Raw genomic sequence first — 20,873 nt, forward strand, 5'->3', positions numbered from 1 at the left:
TACAAATCTAAGTCTTTATCTCTCTATTAGGTCTTTTTCTATATTCAGAATAGTTTGCAGTTTGTTCATTGTCAGTGCAGAACATTTTCCAACATTTAATCAAGCAAGAAACTGGATCACGAGCCCTCAGCTTTATTCAAGTCATGGTGCCGCTATTATCGTACAGCTAATATACACAGGTCTATATGTACAACAACAAATACAGTAGTGGAAGTCAGACTGTTGCGCTTTCAGTGAGTTCACAAATGTGTGGATGCATTTACACACACACACACACACACACACACACACACACACACACACACACACACACACACACACACACACACACACACACACACACACACACACACACACACACACACACAGCTCTGTCATGCCAAAAAAGTAACACGCTCCTCAGAAATCTTGACACGTGTTGTCAGAAATGCAGCATGTTCTGCCAGTCTGTTCTCCGTCTGGACGTGAAAACGAGAGCATCATATCAAAACATCTAATCTCACACGTTTGTTTTTGTTGGGTTTTTTTTTTTTTTACTTGTTAGAAAAGACAAAAAAACAAATTAAACAATAGTTCCTTATGTGTTTTGGGTTTTTGTTTTGTTTTTTCATGGCAAGATGTGACAGAAAAGACTTTGACTCTACATTATCACCAGCTACAAAGAAAACCACACAGCTCTACCGTCGAGGGCAGACACGACGTCTCGGAGTCGAGGACAAGACCACAAACACAGAGAAAGATCCAGTCGGGTCGGATTTGGATTGGCTTGGAGAAACAAACAGGAATGGATGGAATAAAAAAAAAAAAAAGAAAGAAAGAAGAAGAAACAAATACCTCCTACATTTATTACAACAACCCGTCCAGGTTAGGATCGAGAAAGAAGAAACGGAGTGACAGCTAAAGAAGACAACAGACATACAGGACAGGGCAGAATAAATATAGAGCAGGTGAAAGATGGAGATGAGATTATTGCAGCTGTGAGAAGAAAAACTATAAGTCTTCTCTGTCTCTCCAGCGGATAGGGGGGGTGGGGGGGGGGGGGTGGGGGGGGGGGGGGGGGTGGGGGTCAAAATAAAAGCACAACATGGTAACATGAACTACATCACTCTTTCAAGTACAGACACATTTTTCATCTCAGATTAAATCTTGTACACAAACCTCAAACAAAACAAAACCTCTCTATGCCGTGTGTGTGAGAACGGAGGACGGGGTGACGGGGAGTGGGGGCGGGGGTGAGGGGGGGGGGGGGGGGGGGGTGGGGGGGATACGCTGCCATGAGGTGACGGACATGCTGGACAGCCTGAGGAGCTCAGTGAGGGAAAGCGACCACAGGTTCATGTAGGCAACCAGACAGGTTTCAACATTTCTTTTTTATATAATCGTATCAGCGTGACACAGCTAATAAACACAGCTTTTGCACAGCATGGCTTTCCTTTTCTTGTCTCTCTGTCTCAGTTGAAGAAACTGGTACTTTCATGCACGGCCCCTCCCCTCTTTCTGGCTAGACTGTGTTTGGAGGCCAGGAGGCTGCAAGAGTTTGGCTTTTTTTTTTTTTTTTTAAGACAGGATTTTCTCCCGGGTTTCAGGCAGCTTCAGAGCCACCAGACCTCCGCAGACCAGGGCGGCGAAGGCCAGGAAGATGGGGATGATCTTGGTGATGCCGATGAAGGCTGCGAAGATGAAGCTGGCGACGATGGCTGCGAACTTGCAGATCCCGTTGAGGATGCCGAAAGCTGTCCCTCTGCAGAGGCACAAGGACAGAGACGGAGTGAGATGTGTGCAGGGCTCGGGAATGAATGAATAAATCAGTGAAAGAGTACATCTGGAGGAAATTGTCATGTGTTGGATGAAGTTGAACAGGGTCATTTCATCAATGGTTGCATTCAGTCATTGTCAACACTAAAGGTAAGTGTCAGCCTTCAATCTCATCACTTTCCACTCCTGATTCTAACAAGCATGAATATCTGTATATTTGAACCACGAACCGCCACCATCCAAAATAGAAGGATTACACAATGCTATAATGTCACCTTAAAATCAGTAATATCAGAAATATTGTCATCAGAAATTCCAGATTCATGTGGTTTACTCTCTTCTATATGTTTTGTAATATCACAACTGTTCAGTGTCTTTCTTTCTTGGCTGACGGTCCAAACTTTCACATGATTTTTAACTGTCATGTAAAGCAAGCAAGCTTGAACACTGACGAAGCTACCCAAAACAGTCAGCCAATCAGAAGAAAGGGTTATTATTATTATTAGTATTATTATTATTATTATTACATTGACACAAAACAGCAAATTCTCATTTCAGGAAATTGTCCAAAATTACGTAAATATAATGCAATGCATAAAAGATCGCAAAACAACAATAATTTCATTGTTGCATAAAACACGCCAGTTCTGATTTATTACATTTTTCAGTGTTGTGATACTCACATTTTCAAGATAAAGACAAAATGATGGGTTTATCAAAAGCATCAGGTCAATGAGTGATCAGTTTTGCTGGAGCTGCAAACTCACATGCATACTATATTTTTGTGTGTATTTATGGCTTCCACGTGCTCCTAATGCTTCACTCCTGAATCTGACCGACTGTTTTCTGTGGCTGGATGCAGAAGACTGGATGAGAAAAAACATTTTTGAAATGTTTTACTTTGAACTTTGCTTGCTTTGTGTTGATATACACCCGCACACACGCACGCACGCACGCACACACACACACACACACACACACACACACACACACACACACACACACACACACACACACACACACACACACACACACACACACACACACACACCACCTCTCCATCTGCAGAACTTCAAAGCCTGTCCGCCCTGCTGTGCGCAGTCACACTTGTTAAGCTGCTACCGGACATTTGATGTTTGGGTGAGGGTTTCACAGAATGGGAGGTTAAATGAAAATGGATGAGTTATGAATGTACTGTGGTCGGGTGACGCTCGCACTGAAATTACGAGCCGGTTCAGGCCGGCCTGTACCTTTTAGATGAGGGGTAGAGTTCCACAGAAATGACTTCGAGTCCGTTCCAAGCCGCCACGCTGGTGCCATAAAAGAGACACTGCCAACATATTACAGCTCCTTGACTGAAACTCAGCAGCAGCAGGAAGGTGCAGGCCGATGACGCCAGCATAGAACCACCTGCAGGGATGAACGCACGCACACGGTGACACACTTAATCACCTGAAAGCCTGTCTCCCACTGCCGCGGCCCCGTATCCACACACACACACACACACAGATACGCATCTCACCTATGATTCGGATCCTGCCTATCTTGTCCATAAACAGCGCCGAGATGATGTTGCCAGGCAACACAGCCAAACTTCCCAAGAAGCTGACCATGTAGATGACAATGTCGTTCTCCTCCTGGAAGTTCAGGTGGCAGCCTTTCTTCGGGTGGAGGAAGGTCGTGTTCTCCATCCGACAGTTTTCAAACTTTTCCTGCCACAGATCTGGAGAGAGAGGGAGGAAACAGGATGTCAAAGGAAGCAGGAATGTGTCACTTTGCCTAAAAAAAGCCCCACCATTTTTTTTTTTTTTTAATAGGGGCCTGAAGTTGTACCTGTGTTGTAGAAGACGGTATTTTTCAAGGTGCAGTTCTCAAAGAAGGTGTTGGTTGATTTAATGTCCTCGAAGTAGCAGTTCTCAAACAGAGAGCTCTCAAACTTAACTGACTTGATCTCAATGTTGGCGAACCTAAAAGGAAAGAATTGCACAAAGCAAGTTGTATGAAATATTATCATTTTGCTCTATTTACAGTTCAAAACATACAATGCCCCCACAAACAGTAGCACATTTTAATAGCATTCAGATCTGCTCAAGTTTTGTGTATTGAAAAAGGACTTAAACTTGAATATAAATTTGATTTGTGAATATAGAATGTGGCATGCCCACATTACAGGAAGGAATTTATGTTGATAGAATAACTAACAAAGTGCAATTTGTTTATTTGGATTGTGTCTATTCAAAACACATTTTAGGTGAAAATTGGTTCAGCCTTTAGAAGAGTACTATATTACACAGTTTGATCTCTGTTGTTTGGTCTTGTAATATTTACATAATCTCTTCTGTTGCTCGTTGTTTTTACTACAAATTTGAGTCAGTGTCTAGTGGGATTTCTTTGCTGTCACAATGTGAGGTTTTTAACTTCGTCCACCAACACGTCCAACTCCATGCTATCATATTTTATTTATGGGGGCTCATCGCTCCATCCAGTCATGGTGGATGTAAATGGTAATTTCAGTCGTGGTATGATTCTTTGTTGGTCACCAGCAAACACACACAAAACAAAAGTGGAATCTATTTGAATGAGAGTATAGTATATATTATACAGCCATGCAGAAAGCAGTCAAGATTATTTACAATTTCATTTTTACAGGCCATATGTAATTGTATTTCAATGTCTATGCTGCATACATACTTGTCATGGACATATTCTCCTTCCCGGTGAATCTGGTTGACCAGAGAGAAATTAAAGTGGAAGCGTTCCACTCGTTCTCGGTGGAACACGCGGACCTTGGACTCATACTCCTCGTACTGCATGTACTTGATCATATCAGGGAACCAAACTCCGAGTCCATGGTAGCTGAGGGACGCAGAAACAGCCGAAGAAGAATATCTCTCCAAATTAAAAACAAAACAAAACAAATAAACAGAGGATTGAATAGATCAGGGACAAAATTAATTGTATGTGAAGCTTTCAGGTTAAATTTCAAGGGGGAGCAAGGGGTCTACCTGAAGGCCAAGCAGAACCACACGATGACCAAGAAGAGGCCTTGTAGTCTGAGCTCTGGAGCCGACAGAGACATCACATTGGCCATCACCTGCAGGAGGACAAAGAAGGACAGACAAAGGAAACAGGAAGGTTCATTCATCCACATATCTTGTAAAACTGCTTTATCCATAGTTAGAAGCTGGAACCTTTTCCAGCCGATAACGGATGAAGCAAAACCTGAACTGAGGCTTGTCCATCACAGCTCTGATAAAAAAAGAAGAAGAAGTGGACTTCTGCAAACCACTTCACCAATGTGCCACCTCCAAAAAAGACAACGATGAAAAGTATTTTTTTATCTGAGGGGTATCAAACATACAATCCTGAAGTCAACACAGCCTTTAAGAGGATCTGATTCAGCTACAAAATGAGTTTGTATAATAATAATAATTTAAGAAAATAGGATAAAAAGAAGATATCCTCAATGAAAAGGACTTGTAATTCCCATTATTTCCAGTAGGGTGATGTGGAGAATGTTGCTGAAAACCCATAACTGAGCAGCAGATGGCAGCAGTAAAACCCAGCTGCCTGAACACCAGTGAAATAGCATTAACACAGAAGCATAAAACATGGTTGTTTTTCAAAAAATGTTAATTGAATGTAAATTTGTTAATAGTGTACATGTATTTACTTAAACAAAAAATTATATTTTTGCTCCTCTGGCCCAAATAAGATAAAAAAAAAACAAAAAAACACTGTATTTATCCTCAGCATCCCTCAATAGTGTCAATCATTTTCTTGTGTGGTCTGTTAAGAGTGTGAGAGGAATCTGGTTGGAATCTGCGGACCTGCTGCACCATGGTCAAGTGTCGGACGGTCCAGCGCTGGAAGGCAGTTCCTGTTTCACTCTGGATCTCTATGAACTCGTCATCCTGGGTCTGTGGCGTTTTAATGTTGGTCACCTACAATTAGGAAGAAGACCAGATATATAGTGACTTATCACCATCACATCCAGCTTTACAGCAATCACAATATTACATTCTTATTAGTTTTTAGGTTCAACCTGGATTAATTGTAACTAAAGGCAGTCTAAATGACATCGGCACCCAAACAACTGTACAAAAATCTCTCTAAGTGAATAAATACAGTTTCTGTTGTACTTTCGCGCTCACTTCCTCACACGTCGAGGCTCTTCCAGTTACAAGCAGTGAGGTTAGCAGAAACAATCAAACCGTCTCTGGCTGCCTAAACCCTTCTTTACTGATCCTGGTGGCACACACTGCTAATTAACTGTAATGGTTTGGCAGATGTTGTTGAAACCACTTAATTTAATCTCCTCTTTTAAACAGTAGTCTGTCTTCAACAGAACATGTATGTACGTTAATAGGAATATTTAAATATGCAGCTTGTTTGGGGGAACAGTTCATCCTCTACAAACAGTATTTATAACAGTATCTCATTATGTGTTGTTTTTTTTAAATACTGTACATCCATTATGTAATTCTTGGTGTGTGTGATGCTAATTTCAGCATTACGTTGCAATCATGGAATCAGAGGGCAAAACAGAAACATGTTTTCCGTCATACACATTTATTTATGTTATTTTGAGATTCTGTCTCCACTCCACTCTGACTTCTGATTGCTGCTTCCTGCTCTGATGTGTTTCACCTGTGCCTGAGTGTGTGATTGTCTGCACCTGGTGACTGTGGTATATATTGGGCATCTTCTGTGTGTTCTGCTTGTTAGTTTGTTCCTGTGTTCTGTATGAATTGCCTCCCAAGTGTCTCAGTGTTAGTCTCCTGTGATCTTAATTTTGTGTGTTTTTTTTTTTTTTTCATTTTATGTATTTTGATTTTGTGTTTTTCGTGCTCCAACGACAGTCAGTTGTCATAGATTTTGCATAGTTACTAAGAACAACCTGCCTGCTTAAGACTGGTTTGAGGACTATTTGTTCAAAACCGTAATTTCTGCGACACGTTGGTGGAGAAGGTTATCAAACGTATTGGACTATTTCTGTAAACATAAAAGATCATTTTATGAATCGGTCACAAAATGTGAGGTGCAACGCAGAAAATATCTGATGATAAAGTGAGAAGAGGAAAGTTGTGGTGAGCCAGCTGAGTAGATCTAGTACATCTTTGCTGTCATCCTCTAAATTAATGTTGTAGTCTTCTTGAACAATATATACAATGGAGCATTTATAGCCTTTGTTTTATTTGGAACCCCTTCATGCAGCTGATTTCACACGATGCATTCTGTCTGTTCGCACAAACTGTATATTGTTTTAGCTGATAACAAAATATCGATAATGGATAGTATCTTACGGTGAAAACTCTCTCGGGCTCTCCTTTGGCCTTCCAGTTGGTGTCATGAACTTGTCGAAGGATCATCCACGCCTCGTCATGTCTGGCATTCTGAAAACAAACACACAAATATGAATATCTCTGCAACCACGTTCCTCGAGCATCCCGCAAAATCTGTTTCCATACGAGAGTTTTGCACCGATTACTGAATCGTACTAAATATAGAAACGTTTAATCAGTGGTTTTCAGTCTGTCCACTCAGACTTTCTCACATACTCTGGAGCCAGACACACAGCCGAGCAACGACGTTCCCATTAGGCCTGGATCTTATCAGAAAGGGGGGTGAAACGTGTGATAAGTTGGGGGAGTGCTGCAGCAGTAACATACAAACACAATACCACATGTGGTCATGGGGTCTGACAATGTCCTGGATGAGAAACAGGGTCGGGTGGCGGTGGGGTGATGACTTCACGGCTCTTCGCGAGCTTTGCACCGCGGTGGGATGTTGCCGCGATGGCGGATGACTCAACATTCTCAACCAATCGCTGCTTCATGTTTGGAACTGTGCATCAGGAAACTACACTTACACAGCACAATTTCACCCCCTTGAGTGTTTTGATCAGATTCCTCCAAGAAATAACTAATAATCGATTTTGACAGATTAATCTCAGTACACAATGTCAAAAATGAATATATGGTAGGTTTTCATGAGGGTGGGGACTTTCATGAGCTTTAAAGAAGTGATGCATTTAATCATGCTTGATTTTTATTGTCTAACCCAGAAGTTCCTTTCCACCCCCATGCAAGACGTGGCTTATTATAGCAGCAGGATAAAGGATTTGGCGCATGAAACAAACGAGAATGCATTGCTTGGATCAGTGGATAGAAGATATCAGTTTAAAAAAACCCAACTGTGAATAAAAGTGTGGATAAGTGCACGGCTGTATGCGTCGAACCAAACAATTTGCCCACAATCACCCAGGCAAATCCTCTCATCTCAATGCGAAACATGTTTAGTTTACACTGACCTTATTCCTTCTACTATATTTCATTAGAAGTTTAAAGAAAAAGAAGAAAACATAATACATAATCTTCACTGTCGCGTGCAAACCTGTGTGACTCTACTTATTGATTCATTCAACCAACAAAATCAGTCTGAAATGAGCAATGTTGAGACGCAACTAAAAAGTGATTAATTTATGTAATTACAAAGATTAATTTCATTTAACATCTATGTTTTCTATATTGTCAACAGTGTTTTACAATACAACTTACACGTTACGAAAGCTTATCATAATTTGTATGCAATAAATTCTAAATCATGCGTATTTTTATGTATTCTAACCTCCTGTTGTTCTCCTTTTTATGTCCTGACAAGGAGCGTATGCTGGTATTCCTCTAATACCCAGGTATGGCCCGGGGAAGCATCATCACAGCATGATGCTGCCACCACCATGCTTCGTGATGCATTTGATATTCAGATAAAGACATTAGTCTAATGGAGAAAAAGCTGCAGAGGCCGGACACCTCCCACACGATCTCAGACAAACTCTGGGCCGCATTATTTCCTCAACAGCTTTGAGGGTCTCTCATGAAGCTGATTGCTCCTGATTGTACTCATTTGCTATAACACGGCCTGCTCCAGGCACATTTCCACAACATCCACAATATTAAACCATTTTTTAAATGATGTGTTTATCTGAGCTCCTGGGTATAATTTTTTTAAATTATTATTACACAGTGAATTTTAGACCTCATTTGTTGTGTTTAATTGCTGCTAATTAATCAGTGACTGGACCTCAACAGACATCAGTGCCTTCGCACTGTTTCACTGCACTCTGCTGATCTCTATTTCACTAATTTTGAAACCAATGTATAATCATTCACTGGTGGTGAAGTGGGGTCAATTATCTTAATTAATAGGAAACTGGAAACAAATTTCTCAAAAATAGCTTAAAGAGGTTTTCATTTGCAAATTGTTATTGTAAAATCCAAATAGCATTGAGTGTGTGGTGTAGTACACCCTGGAAGACTTCTGTATCTTGTTATACTGTTGAACACTTGTTATACACTGTATAATACTGCTTTTATTTAAATATAGAAAAGCACTTTCTTGCATCGTTTTTATCTTAGGGGAATAAATCCTGATAAAATGTAAATCCTTGAAGATAAGAATAATAGTTATTTCCTTGAAGCATATATTTCAAGGAAATTCAAGATGTAAAATAAGAAAACCATAGGTGGAACAAACATGATAATTTACCGATAATAGACAAAGACATCTAGTTGTCATTAAATACCCATAAATACCCATTGGGATGAAATAGAAAGTGTTATATTTTAGCCCCAGACTTGTTCTGGCTGATACTCCTAATAGTTTCTGACCTCCAGCAGGAATCGAGGGCTCTCCGGCATGAAGATGATGCCAATGAGCGCAGCCAGCGCTGGGAAGAGGCACACCAGGATGAACAGCCTCCAGCTGTGCATCTGGAACTCTGAACCGATGGCAAAGCCCCATCCTGGTGAGAACAACCAGTACACAGTAAGTTGTTGAAACTCAAGGTATGTTCACACCAGGAAGAAGAACAGAAGAAAATCAATTACATGCAGGTGACTGTGGATCTTTTTTCCAAACCTAATGTTTGCATGAAATTTTAATTTAAAGCATAATTGCCACAATAACTGAAAAAAAACAAGTGGAGATGTTAAATTAATTTAGCCAGCTCATGCAGACTGGAGCAGAGGAAAGTCCACAAAGCTCCTGTGGTGAATTGAAATGAAACAATAAGTTCTGCAAACACAATGGCACTCTATATTAACTCTGTGTGAGTTAAAAGCTGCACAGTCTATTTCCGTTTCTCTGTTTATCTGTTCTTGTGCACTGTGCAGGTTACCGTAGTGGGGGATGATTCCCCAGGCGGTGAAGGAGGCGTACAGGCCCCCCAGCATCCAGAACATGCAGAGCCAGCTCAGATGCTCTCCACGTTTATCCATCTGCAGGAACTCTGTGAAGTACGTGTACACGATTGGGATGGAGCCGCCGATTCTGGGGGACAAATCAAAAAATGAGAACCTCACCGTCACAATCCTTTGTATTCTCGGTTACTGCTGCTTCACTTATGATTAGACTGTTTAGAATGAATGAATGAATGAATAAAATAGCTAAAAGAAAAAAACAAAACAGAAAACAACAACTAATAAACCCACCTAATACTACTAAAATCACTATAAACAGTGAAAAAAAATTGTTTTATTATAGTTAAAACTGTGAAATAAACTTTAAAAGAAATAGTTTTTAAGTTTCGATGAAGCTGCTAAAAACGGTCACAAAAACTGTATTGTAATTTATGACATTATAAATTGCACTCATAAAACTTCACATGACAGATTTAGATATGACAAAACGTTCATGGGCTGTGTCTCAAACTCAAAAGTTTAAATGAATGTTTTAATTTCTCGTAATGCAACAGGTTTATAAATTCATTTTCAATATGAGTGTGGGTGGAATGTTTGAAAAAATATATCACATTTAACTACAGAGTAGAAAAACATGTCAGTCAATCATAAAAAAAACAAAAACCCGACGTTCTTTTATCCATTGATCGAAAGTCAATTTGATCTTTGTTATTTCACACATTTGTTCCAATTTGGCCAATTTGTAAGACAGTGCTTTTGCCAGTTGGATATTTGTGAATTTCAGCTACAAATGAAGTCTATCAAATGTAAATAGATGCATATGATATTGTTGTCTTCTAAACTGATTCCAATATAATCAACACCACTGTCACACATTACACTTCAGACCTTGTTATTTTCTTTCCTTTAATGATATTTTGTTTGACACAAACTTTTAGTATTGGCTCCAATTAGAGAGGAAATGACTTGAAAATCCTTCACACATCCTCCGTGTGATTTATTTGTGGCTTTAGATTGCTGATCAGGAAGTTGTCTGTGTTAATAATGAGGTCATGATTGTATCAGTGTGTTTCATCCTTTTGGCTGGAGCTGTTTTCTTTTTTCTTTTCCTTTTTGTCCCCAATTAAACTTCCGAACAAAAACCCACATAGTTATTAAGACGCCGCTTCTGGATGTTAATGATGTCAAATGTCAGGGATTCCTGATCCATTAATTTGCTTAATGATTATTTATTCGGTTTTATCATCCATGTTGGGTTTGTGATCATGTTTTGAGCATTTGGGTTATCAGCTGTGTGTCATCTCTCCATGTTCTCAGTGTGTATATATTGTATTTGTCATATATTGTATAAGTCTGCTTGCTCATTGCATTTGAAGAAACCAGTGGAACATTTCCACCAATGCAGGTTGCTGATGACCTTCATAAGCCACATTCTCTGCATGGATCTGCAACAGCTGACTATTTCATTTAAAACAAACAAACAAACAAAAAAAAAACATAAATATTGAATGTGTGGCCAAACTCAAGCTTCATGTGGGTTTGAGAGTTGCAAAATCAATCGGTGCAATGCAACATTCTCACTGCAAGGTGCCGGCAACAGCAGGGAGCTGAGCAATAAAAAGGGAAAATGAAAAGCAAGCAAAGAGCATTGTTCACTTCTTTTAATTAGTGTAATAAAGAAATGCTCTGTTGGTGTAAATAAACAGGGATCTCCTTGTGTGCACTGTGCAGTCGGGTGTTATTGAAGTGGTATGAACAGTGTGGAGCGGCGGCACGTGCCAGCATGTTGCACATGACAGCAGGTGGATGAGACTGTGCAGTAAAACCCTTTTTTATTGTATGCAATTTTCCTCCATTGGTCCTACAGGCAATGGTTTAAAGGCTCTAACAACACTTTTCCACATTTTTCATGGCGCTGCAGCCCAAGGTGCCATCAAAGTTCTCTTTACGGTGACAACAAGCCAATGAGATACAAAAGATGAGCTTGTTTTTGAGGGGGGTTTTCTGTATAGAATATCAATTAAGTTAAATCAATAAACAAAAATAAAATAATAAAAACAGGAGGCCAGCTGTAATGAAGCATTATAGCTCAGAGGAGTTGTTGAGGGGAGCGGTCAGTCCAGCAGATACATGGCCCTTGTTTTTTTTTTTTTTATCTGTGTAAGCATTAACAGAAGTAATCATGTGGCCACAAATTAAATTAAATTGATCAGGCCTGTGCTGTAAAAGCTTTTGACCATACTTGTTGGAAACATTAATTCAGTGTAAGCAACAAAACAAGGCCATCAGCAATGATTACAAATTGATTGTGAGAGTGAACTCTAAATATATAGCAGGGTTCAGCAACAGTTGGCACGCTCTAGCATGATAACTGCTCTGGCAAAGAAAAAAAAAGAAACCAACAACCTTATTATGCCTATTGTTTAAAATCACATGTGTGCTCATGTCCTTTACATCTGTGTGCGTTGATCTCATTTACAGTAACTGTGGGTTTGCCACAACAGCAGTTTTTCATCACCTTAACCAGGAGAAAATGTATTACCGGTAATAATTCAGTAAATTCAATGACTTATGAAGATTCTGATTATGTAAAGACCTGTCCTTCACTAGAAGTAAACAAGGACTGTGGTCAAATATGTCTATGTCTGTACTATAATTCCTTTCGTTCCCAATTATATTGGGAACTAAAGGAAACTCTGAACAAAATTAGGAATGTACTTTGTTGGAATAAAACAACAAGAGACCGTTTTTGAATGTGTATTTTTTTACATTAATTAATTTATTGAAATTGATTTATTAAAATCACAATATTAGTTTATTCTATGTCGTGCTGTCGAATAGTTTTGTATAAGCCTGTTGGTGCTGCTTATGTTATAAAGGTTGACGATCCCCAATACAGTGTAGGTTGAGGTCTCAAATCTTCCAGTTGAGTGGCTCATAGCGGCCTTCACAAGTATAAATTGGCAAAATACATTATATAGAGGGAAGTCGTATCCTGAAGTTGAGCAGAAATGATCAACATGGAAGCAAAGTGAAGAGGTGAGCAGAGTGGCTTTTCTACAGCTGAAGCTGGAACAAGCGAAAATAAGCTGCTTAGTTCTGTTGTTGTGTTGAGGTGGCAATAGCTGGGATATTCTTCTGAATCCCAAAACCAGAAATAAAAATTGGTTTTACAGAGATCATGCAACCACGTGAACCCCACCATTAAATTTAAAATGAGCCTTGACCTGAGATGCACTCACTTAAAAATGTTCCCAACTGTAGTAACTCCAAAATATCCTGAAGATTTATTTAACCGTCTGTATCAGAAAGGAAGCTTCAGGCTGTTGTGATCCTGATTTGGATAAAGTTGTATCGGAAAATAGATGGATAGACATTTATTATTATGTGTATGCAACAACACAATAAGAAACATTAAAATGAATGTTTCTTTGTTTCAGCCTTTTTTTGTCTTTTAAAATCAAACAGGTGTTTTAGACATTACTGCATTTTGATTTCAGTCATTAAGTAAAGCAAGTACATTTTGATTTTTTTATACAACCTTCATGTGCCTGAGATCAGTTTGACTAACTTTGAAATGACAGCAAAGAGTGCACATGTCATCTAAACTGTCAAATTTACACTCATTCAGTCCAACAAAGATGTGAGAGGTAACATCAAGTGGATACCTGATATCAAATGAACAAATATAAGTTTCCACTGTCCAGAGAGTGTTAAGAAGTTCTATGTTCAATCACAGCAAAATGAAAGAAGATCTCACCCGAAGCCGGAGCAAAACCTGAAGAAGAGGAAGAAGCCGTAACCCTGAGCGAAGCAGGACAGGAAGGAGAAGACCAGGTCGATGGTCAGGACGTAGATGAGACATTTCCTCCTGCCCATTTTGTCACACAGGCCACCCCACACCAGCGCCCCCACCATCATGGCCACGTACACCAGCAGACCTGCACATACACACACACACACACACAAATAGAGATTAATTCAAAAATGATCTGAAGTTCTAAAAGCATGAATGTTGACGGCTGCAGAAATCAAGTGCCAACATCAATACTGTTGCAGTGAGAAGTTCAGGCCTTTTGGAGTTGGATCACACAAAAACCACAAAACCTTTAGATAATAACCACTATAAATAGAGGACATGGCTTTGGGACATTTCACTGTATTTTACATTGGGATTGTTTTGGCTGATTTGTACTTTATGCATATTTATTTATGTGTGTTTATGTATGTGTACTAAAACACAGGGGAAACATTTGGATTCATGAGTATTTATAGATTATTATGCTGTCATTTTCCACATATGGCCCATTTATGAAATTTCAAGATGTCTCACAGTTCTGTTTTATATCTACACTTTGACAAAAATGTCATGTTTTATGGAAGAATTACATTATTACCATTACTTTTTAGTGTTAAACTGACCAAAGCTACACTTATAGTAAAATGTTTAACTAAAAAGCAAAATGTCAGGTGGCGTGATTCCTGCTGTATTTCTGTGTTATTGAATACTGATTGGAAACACTGCTGCCTGATATCTCACACACACACAGAGAAGGTGGATCACATGGATCCAGTCCTCAGGTCTTTGCACTGACTTCCTGTCACAAAGAAAACAGATTTAAAAATCTTTCCACTGTTCTACAAATCTCTAAAGGGTTTATTTCAGTAACACATGCTAGATCTTCTGTTATGTTCTGAACCATCCAGACCTCTCAGGTCATTTGAACGAAACCTACTTTATGTTATACAATCAAACATGTAAACACTGCTTTTAGTGTTTATGCACCAAATATTTGGACCAAACAAACAGACTGAGGCTTGAACACCTTATTTTCCACTTTCCAAAAAGTATTTCTTTCATACTGTGCTGTATCTTTAACTCTTGTCCTTTTCAGTTCATATATTCAATATATCTTTCTTTTAGGTTTCTTTTGGCTTCTTCTCAAGATTGTTTGTGATAAAGTGTATTTTATGCTGATCTTTAAAGAATGTACTTTGCTTATTCGTTCCCAAAGAAAAGGAGATTATGGAATTGCTGGTAAATCTATTGAGGACAGCATGAGTTATTCTATCACCTATGTACAGTTTCTATCTGGCCCCTGGTCAACACTCTTTGTGTAGGGCAGTATTCATGGCCTCCACCAGGGGGCTCCCCTTACCCTCACATGAGTCCACAGCAGCAGAGTAATCATCATCACATCTTCTACTGTACTCCCCCTGTGTGACGCATCCTCACATGTGAGCTGCCATCAACATTTCTCCACATTTATAATGACGTACCGAGAAAATCCAAGCTCTGACTCACGCAGCATGAAAGGAGCGCTCCACTTCCTGTCCCCAAGAAGCCCCACTTTCAAACCCGATTTGAGCTTCTCCTCAACATGCGATGACAGCAGATCCGGTCGTCTGTGTTGCTTTGTGACATTTCATTGTCGCTCCGATTACTAGTTCATGCGGCATCACGTCCGCAGCCTCACTCAGCGGGCTGCCTTTTCTTTTCAGGTGTAGCAGTGTTTTAACCATGTCTCCTTTAACTGCACTCAGCAACAAGCAGCACGTCTTCAATACAATGACGAGAGTAATCCAGTCTCCCGTGTCGGGACTCAAACCCTCGACCTCAGACATCCTCTCCCGTACGAGCCACAACTCCTCCCTGCTCCATGTTTTTACTACACGGCCCTAATTACGGAGGGCCTAAGCAGCTTAACGGCACGTGGAGCCATCGTGTGCACCTTGGTGGTGGATTACTCGACCGTCCAAACCCTGCGGTGCTCCCACACGCCAAGTTTGCACGGCTCATTCAGCGACGAACCCGCTCGGGGCAACCGGGAGACAGAGTCAAAGCTATCATGTCAGCCTCATATCTTGGCCAAGTCGATGCTTCAGGCGACCGGTATGCTTTAGATATTTGCGTGGACAGGTTGACGGGACGGCCTCGTCGTCCTTCAGCTGGAGGCCCGGGATCCGTCCCAGCTGCTGTAAGACTGCTGAGGTGTCCTTGAGCATGGTGAAGGCACTGAATCCCCCGAGGGCAAGGGAGCATTTATCTTTCCCCAACAGTATTACAAGCGAAAGCACTGCATGCGCATTTGTTACATATGGAGGAAAAGGTGAATTAATCTGTTAGAAATGCAACAGCAAAGCTTTTTTTTTTTTTTTTGCTCAATAAATAAATGTGTGAAGAATGAAAAACGCGAACACCTTGTGTTAAACTAGGTCTTTCAGTATGAATCATAGCCTGCACAGAGTATGGAAGTCTTATATGCAAGGCATTCACCAGGGTTGGAGCATTTCTATGTCCCTTCACCTCAACAACATCTTTCAGTGTAGCTCTGAATCTACTTTTAGAAATACTTTGGCATGTATTGAACAAAGGCAGTACCTTCTCAAATAAAGAAACTACAAGAGAATTCAACGTTTTTTCAGCTGGGGAAAGTTGCCCCATTTGGCTGGAGCAGTTTAAAATGAGTGAAATTAAGATTAAAAAAACTTGTAGGAGCAATTCTTTATTTCAATTTTAGCCTTAATAGACCAGTATTAGCCAGTCATTTATGTAGGTTTGAAAGAAATATTAATAAGAGAGCAAGAATTAGCCCAGAGCTTCTTCGTGTGGGATAATTTAAACCACATTGCACCACCAGAAGGACCGGTTTCCTAATCTTTGTCCCAATATAACATATCTATCAACAGCTTCATACATCAATAAAAACTCTTTTCATGATAGTTAGAGGCTTTCAATTTGAAATTTCCAGTAAGTCTTCACCCCAATAAAAAGCGACATGGTTCAATCATTAATTACATTTGTCAGGTCTGACACTAAATTGCACAATTGAAATGAACTCTTAAATAAATGCTGCATGTAGGTGAAAACTGCCTCTGATGTTTTGGCGAATCCGACATCAGAGAAACACTCTGCATGAAAATAAAGTTTACTAATCAATTTTTTTTTTCCCTTTTGTGGTCCACTTCGCTAAAAACCTGAAATATTCCATTGCTTACATTTCAAACACAAAATCCAATTTAAGACCCACCGACAGAAAAAGAAGTCAGCAATTTCAAACTACAAATTCTTCACAGAAAATATCCGCAGAACAGTGAAAGTTCTCACGTTACAGATGTTTTGCAGGAGTGGCATGAATTCATGAGCTGCGCCGCAATAACAGCACGGCAAAGACATTCAGAATGAAGCGATTCAAAGCAGGAGGCAGGATTCATAAAATCATCTCATACTTTATGCATAACCTTTTTAATTGCCAGTCTGGTTTTACTCCAGAAATGTATCAGCTGCAGTGCAACTTTAGCAATTTTGCTCTTCCTTTAGAAGATAGTTGGAAATAATATCAAGAGTGGGATTTAAAAACAGGCAGAAGTTTATTTTCTTTGCCTCCAGCATCGTCTCTCCCACTATATGAACTCTTTCTATCTTCACTCGGCAGATTAGACAACATAACCATCATTAGAGGTAAGTGCGGCGGCCTCCTCGCTTTAACAAAAGGTTTGAGAGTTTCTCCGCCATCCCAGGCGAAGGTTAAGATTAAACACGTTTCTTCTCCCGTGTGTGTGTGTGTGTGTGTGTGTGTGTGTGTGTGTGTGTGTGTGTGTGTGTGTGTGTGTGTGTGTGTGTGTGTGTGTGTGTGTGTGTGCTGAACAGAGCATGAGCATGAATCAAATGGGATCATTCTGCAGATCTGCTTCATATTCTCAGCCAATGATGGGCGCTCTCCTCCCGCTCTGCACAAACAGACGCTGTGATTTCATTTTCGCCGGGCCTTCCTCCCGCTACCGCAGCCCGTCAGAGGCCCGGAGCATATCTGACAGCTCGGCACCGGGCGCCGCAGGCCGCCAGGATCTCTGACTGCTGCAACATGCTCCATATTAGCCTGGGAACACACGCTGAATACAATCACAGCCGGGTTCCTCATCAATCTCTCGCAACGCTTCGTCCCAGGAGCCTGTTGCTGAGATGAAATGAGCGATGTGCAATCTGCCACGTCGCCCGGCTACACACGAGGTATGGGAAATAAGGTGAGGGGCTTTAATTTGCAGCTTAGTGGTCTGTGCAAAAAAAAAAAAAGAAAATAAGTGAGGAGCAGGCTCACTTATTTATTTGTCTGCTGCGTTTTCCCCGTACAAGTTGGCTCCACGTGACATGTGGATTTCTGTCTAATTTTGCAGTAAATGCTTGGAAAGGAGCAACGCCAACAGGCTGACGCACTCACAAAGTCATTTACGTGACACTTCTAAAAACCTACCGGTCCATTTCTGTGCGTCTTCGACACGATTGAAAAACAACAGGAACCCTCAAGTCAACTTACTGCCGGTGAAGCTAATCGAGTCGCTTGTTGTGGACACACACACACATTATTGTTGATTACATTCCCTGCTTCTATTTGCCTGGAAAGTTCTTTCCTTTCATCCTAATTTGCCCCAGCGGTCAGCCTTCCCACCCACACCCCCCACCCCCCGTTCCATCGGACATGGTGTCCTGCAGCCATGTGCCATCCAGATCCAAACATATGCGGGATTTTGTTCCAGCCAAACACAACAGCAGATCATTTCACTGACGGGATCCTCCTCCCCGGGTAAAGATGGGAACTCTTGGACAGATGACTGCAATTAGCTTTTCTCGTAGGATTCCAAGAGGCTTTATATCTGTTGTGGAGAAATGTGTTTTTGCTCGTTCGGTTTCTCGCTGTGTTAAGCTGAATGGTCGGTGTCAGAGCCACACTTCTGTCCAAACTGAAACATGAGACTGGAGCAACTGCATGACGGACGGAGAGTTCTAACACAAGTACAGAGTTTCATTACTTTGACTTTGTTGATGCTCTCTCAGGTTTGTTGTTGAATTCTACGGTTGAGGCTGATTTATAAGAACTCTGGCAACTTCTTGTCTTTTTTTTCCTAGTGCCTTTTCAAATCAAACGTTTGATCAGTTTTGTGATCTAAAGCACCAAAATGTGCCACGTTCGCTGTTATTGTCACCATGTTGCTGACGCCTCAAACTGTAATAGCATGAAAACACACTATCTGTTAGAAATGAACACTATCCTGTGGTGGTGCTCGCAGAACTTCGGCACCGACTGAAAGAGATGATACCGAGACTGCAGTTTATCTGCTGACTCCAGGAAGTCATTACAACTGGCAAGTTTCCTTCTTCAACTGGGATTCAGACCTGTGGAAGTCAAGGACTTTACCCGGTTCCCCACCTGGACAAGAATAACTTCTTATACTAAGATCACAATATTTCGAGATATTTTTTCCACTATAATGGTGTGTGTGTACAGGGGCACTTTGAAATTGACGGCTCCTGTGGGCACGAACCATAAGTATTCTTGACCACGATACAAGATGCAGACAGTTACGTGGATTTGTGAGTACAGATACTAAACTAAATTAAGCTAAAGTATGATTACTCAGCTCTGTAATAACTGTGAGATTCAGATTGATCTGAGAGCAGAGCTTCAAGGATGAAGTTTCTCGAGACAATTTGAAGGTTAACATGCTTTTGAGACACAAAGAGCTGCTTCAAAAACAAACTTTTTTCCCCCAAAATTTTTACTTGGAAGGCTAATGTTCAAAGCTGAATCCTTTTTTTTAAAAGTTTTTCTTTCTTTTTTTTTTTGCCTTGTAAGTTGTTAATGAAGTGGTCCTCAAAGTGAGCGGCTCAGGCACCAGGGACACATTATCAGGAGAAAGCTGGGGTCATGGGGATGCCTTTTCCTTGGTGGATTTTATTTCTCTACATTTCAGGATATATTTAATGACCACCATTAAGGTTATTTTGTTATAATGCGACAAAGATAAGAAAAAGCAGTAGTCAACAACCCAACACAATGTATTTGGAGCTCTGTAAGACAGCTTGTCACACTTTGACAAGCTCTGGGACGATATCAAGCTGAAAAAACTGTACTGTGTCTGATCACTGCTTGTCACTTTACAATATTACAGTCTGATAAAATCACTGTAAAAAAACAAGGCTGTGATGTTCTATCTTGGGAGCCATTTTCAGAAAGTTGTGTTTTCAGTGGCGTTGTTGCAGTGTAAACCGACACCCAAAACGCAACGGACGTTTTCCATTTTCACTGGACAACGAAGCCTCGGTGTGACTTACCCAGCAGGCCTTTGTCAGCGTTGGATATGCACATGTCTTTCTCGGCGCTGGGCAGCACGAAGCCCACCACGAAGCCGTCCACGCCGTCAGCCATTAGTGCCAGCCCCAGCACGAAGAAGAGCATCCACTGGAAGCGTCCGTGGCCGCAGTCCTCCATGATGGTCTCGTACTGCTCGGGCAGGTTGTCCTCCTCCTCCTCCTGCTGGGCGGCCTGGCGGGCTTTCCTCCGGGCCTCCGCCCGGGCCGCCCGACGCGCCTCCTTGATCTCGTCGGGGTGGGGGACGCCCTGGTACTCCCCCTCGTACATCTGCTCGCCCTCATCCGCCCCCTCGGTGTCGTCGCTGGCGGCGTCCTCGTCCTGCTGAGGGTAGTCCGTCTGGTAGGGGTAGCTGTCCTGGCCGCCGCCATCTTGGGTGTAGGTGTATTCTCCGCCCTCTGTCACCTGCTGGTTCACATTGTTGTGATAGGGGTCGTCCATGGTTCCTGCTGCTGTGTCCGGGGAGCAGGGCTGTCTTCGCCTTGTCGCTGCTGGATGTCGGGGAAGCTCGAGTTGTCGGCTATAATGGCATAATCCACCCGGGGAGCCGTGAGTCGCTGTGTGTGGCTGCAGAGACGCAAACTGCAGCTCGCTAGATTGAAGGCCTCAGCAGCAGCGCCGGAAGACCGTTACCTCTTTTGATTTGTGCAGTGCTGCATGCTGAACCTGAAACACACCGCAAATTGTCTGTCAGCTTTAAAACGAACACAAGAATTGACTTGTGAAGCGGAGACACGGCAATGCAACGGCTAGCGACCCAAAAGTCGCA

The 20,873-nt window shown here is 41.3% G+C and overlaps 1 protein-coding gene across 1 annotated transcript; it reads right to left on the reverse strand.

The window, feature by feature from the left end:
* Positions 1–1,557: 1,557 nt before the first annotated feature.
* Positions 1,558–20,545, reverse strand: sv2ba (synaptic vesicle glycoprotein 2Ba; the record flags this gene model as incomplete). Its single annotated transcript, XM_080505384.1, has 12 exons — positions 1,558–1,741; positions 3,006–3,165; positions 3,278–3,478; positions 3,589–3,722; positions 4,447–4,611; positions 4,761–4,849; positions 5,586–5,699; positions 7,062–7,151; positions 9,426–9,559; positions 9,935–10,086; positions 13,717–13,897; positions 20,068–20,545. The coding sequence occupies 12 exons, from the start codon at positions 20,543–20,545 to the stop codon at positions 1,558–1,560; spliced, it is 2,082 nt and encodes a 693-aa protein (XP_080361510.1).
* Positions 20,546–20,873: the final 328 nt, after the last annotated feature.

Source organism: Blennius ocellaris (genome assembly GCF_963422515.1).
Source record: "Blennius ocellaris genome assembly, chromosome: 1".
Classification (NCBI taxonomy): domain Eukaryota; kingdom Metazoa; phylum Chordata; class Actinopteri; order Blenniiformes; family Blenniidae; genus Blennius; species Blennius ocellaris.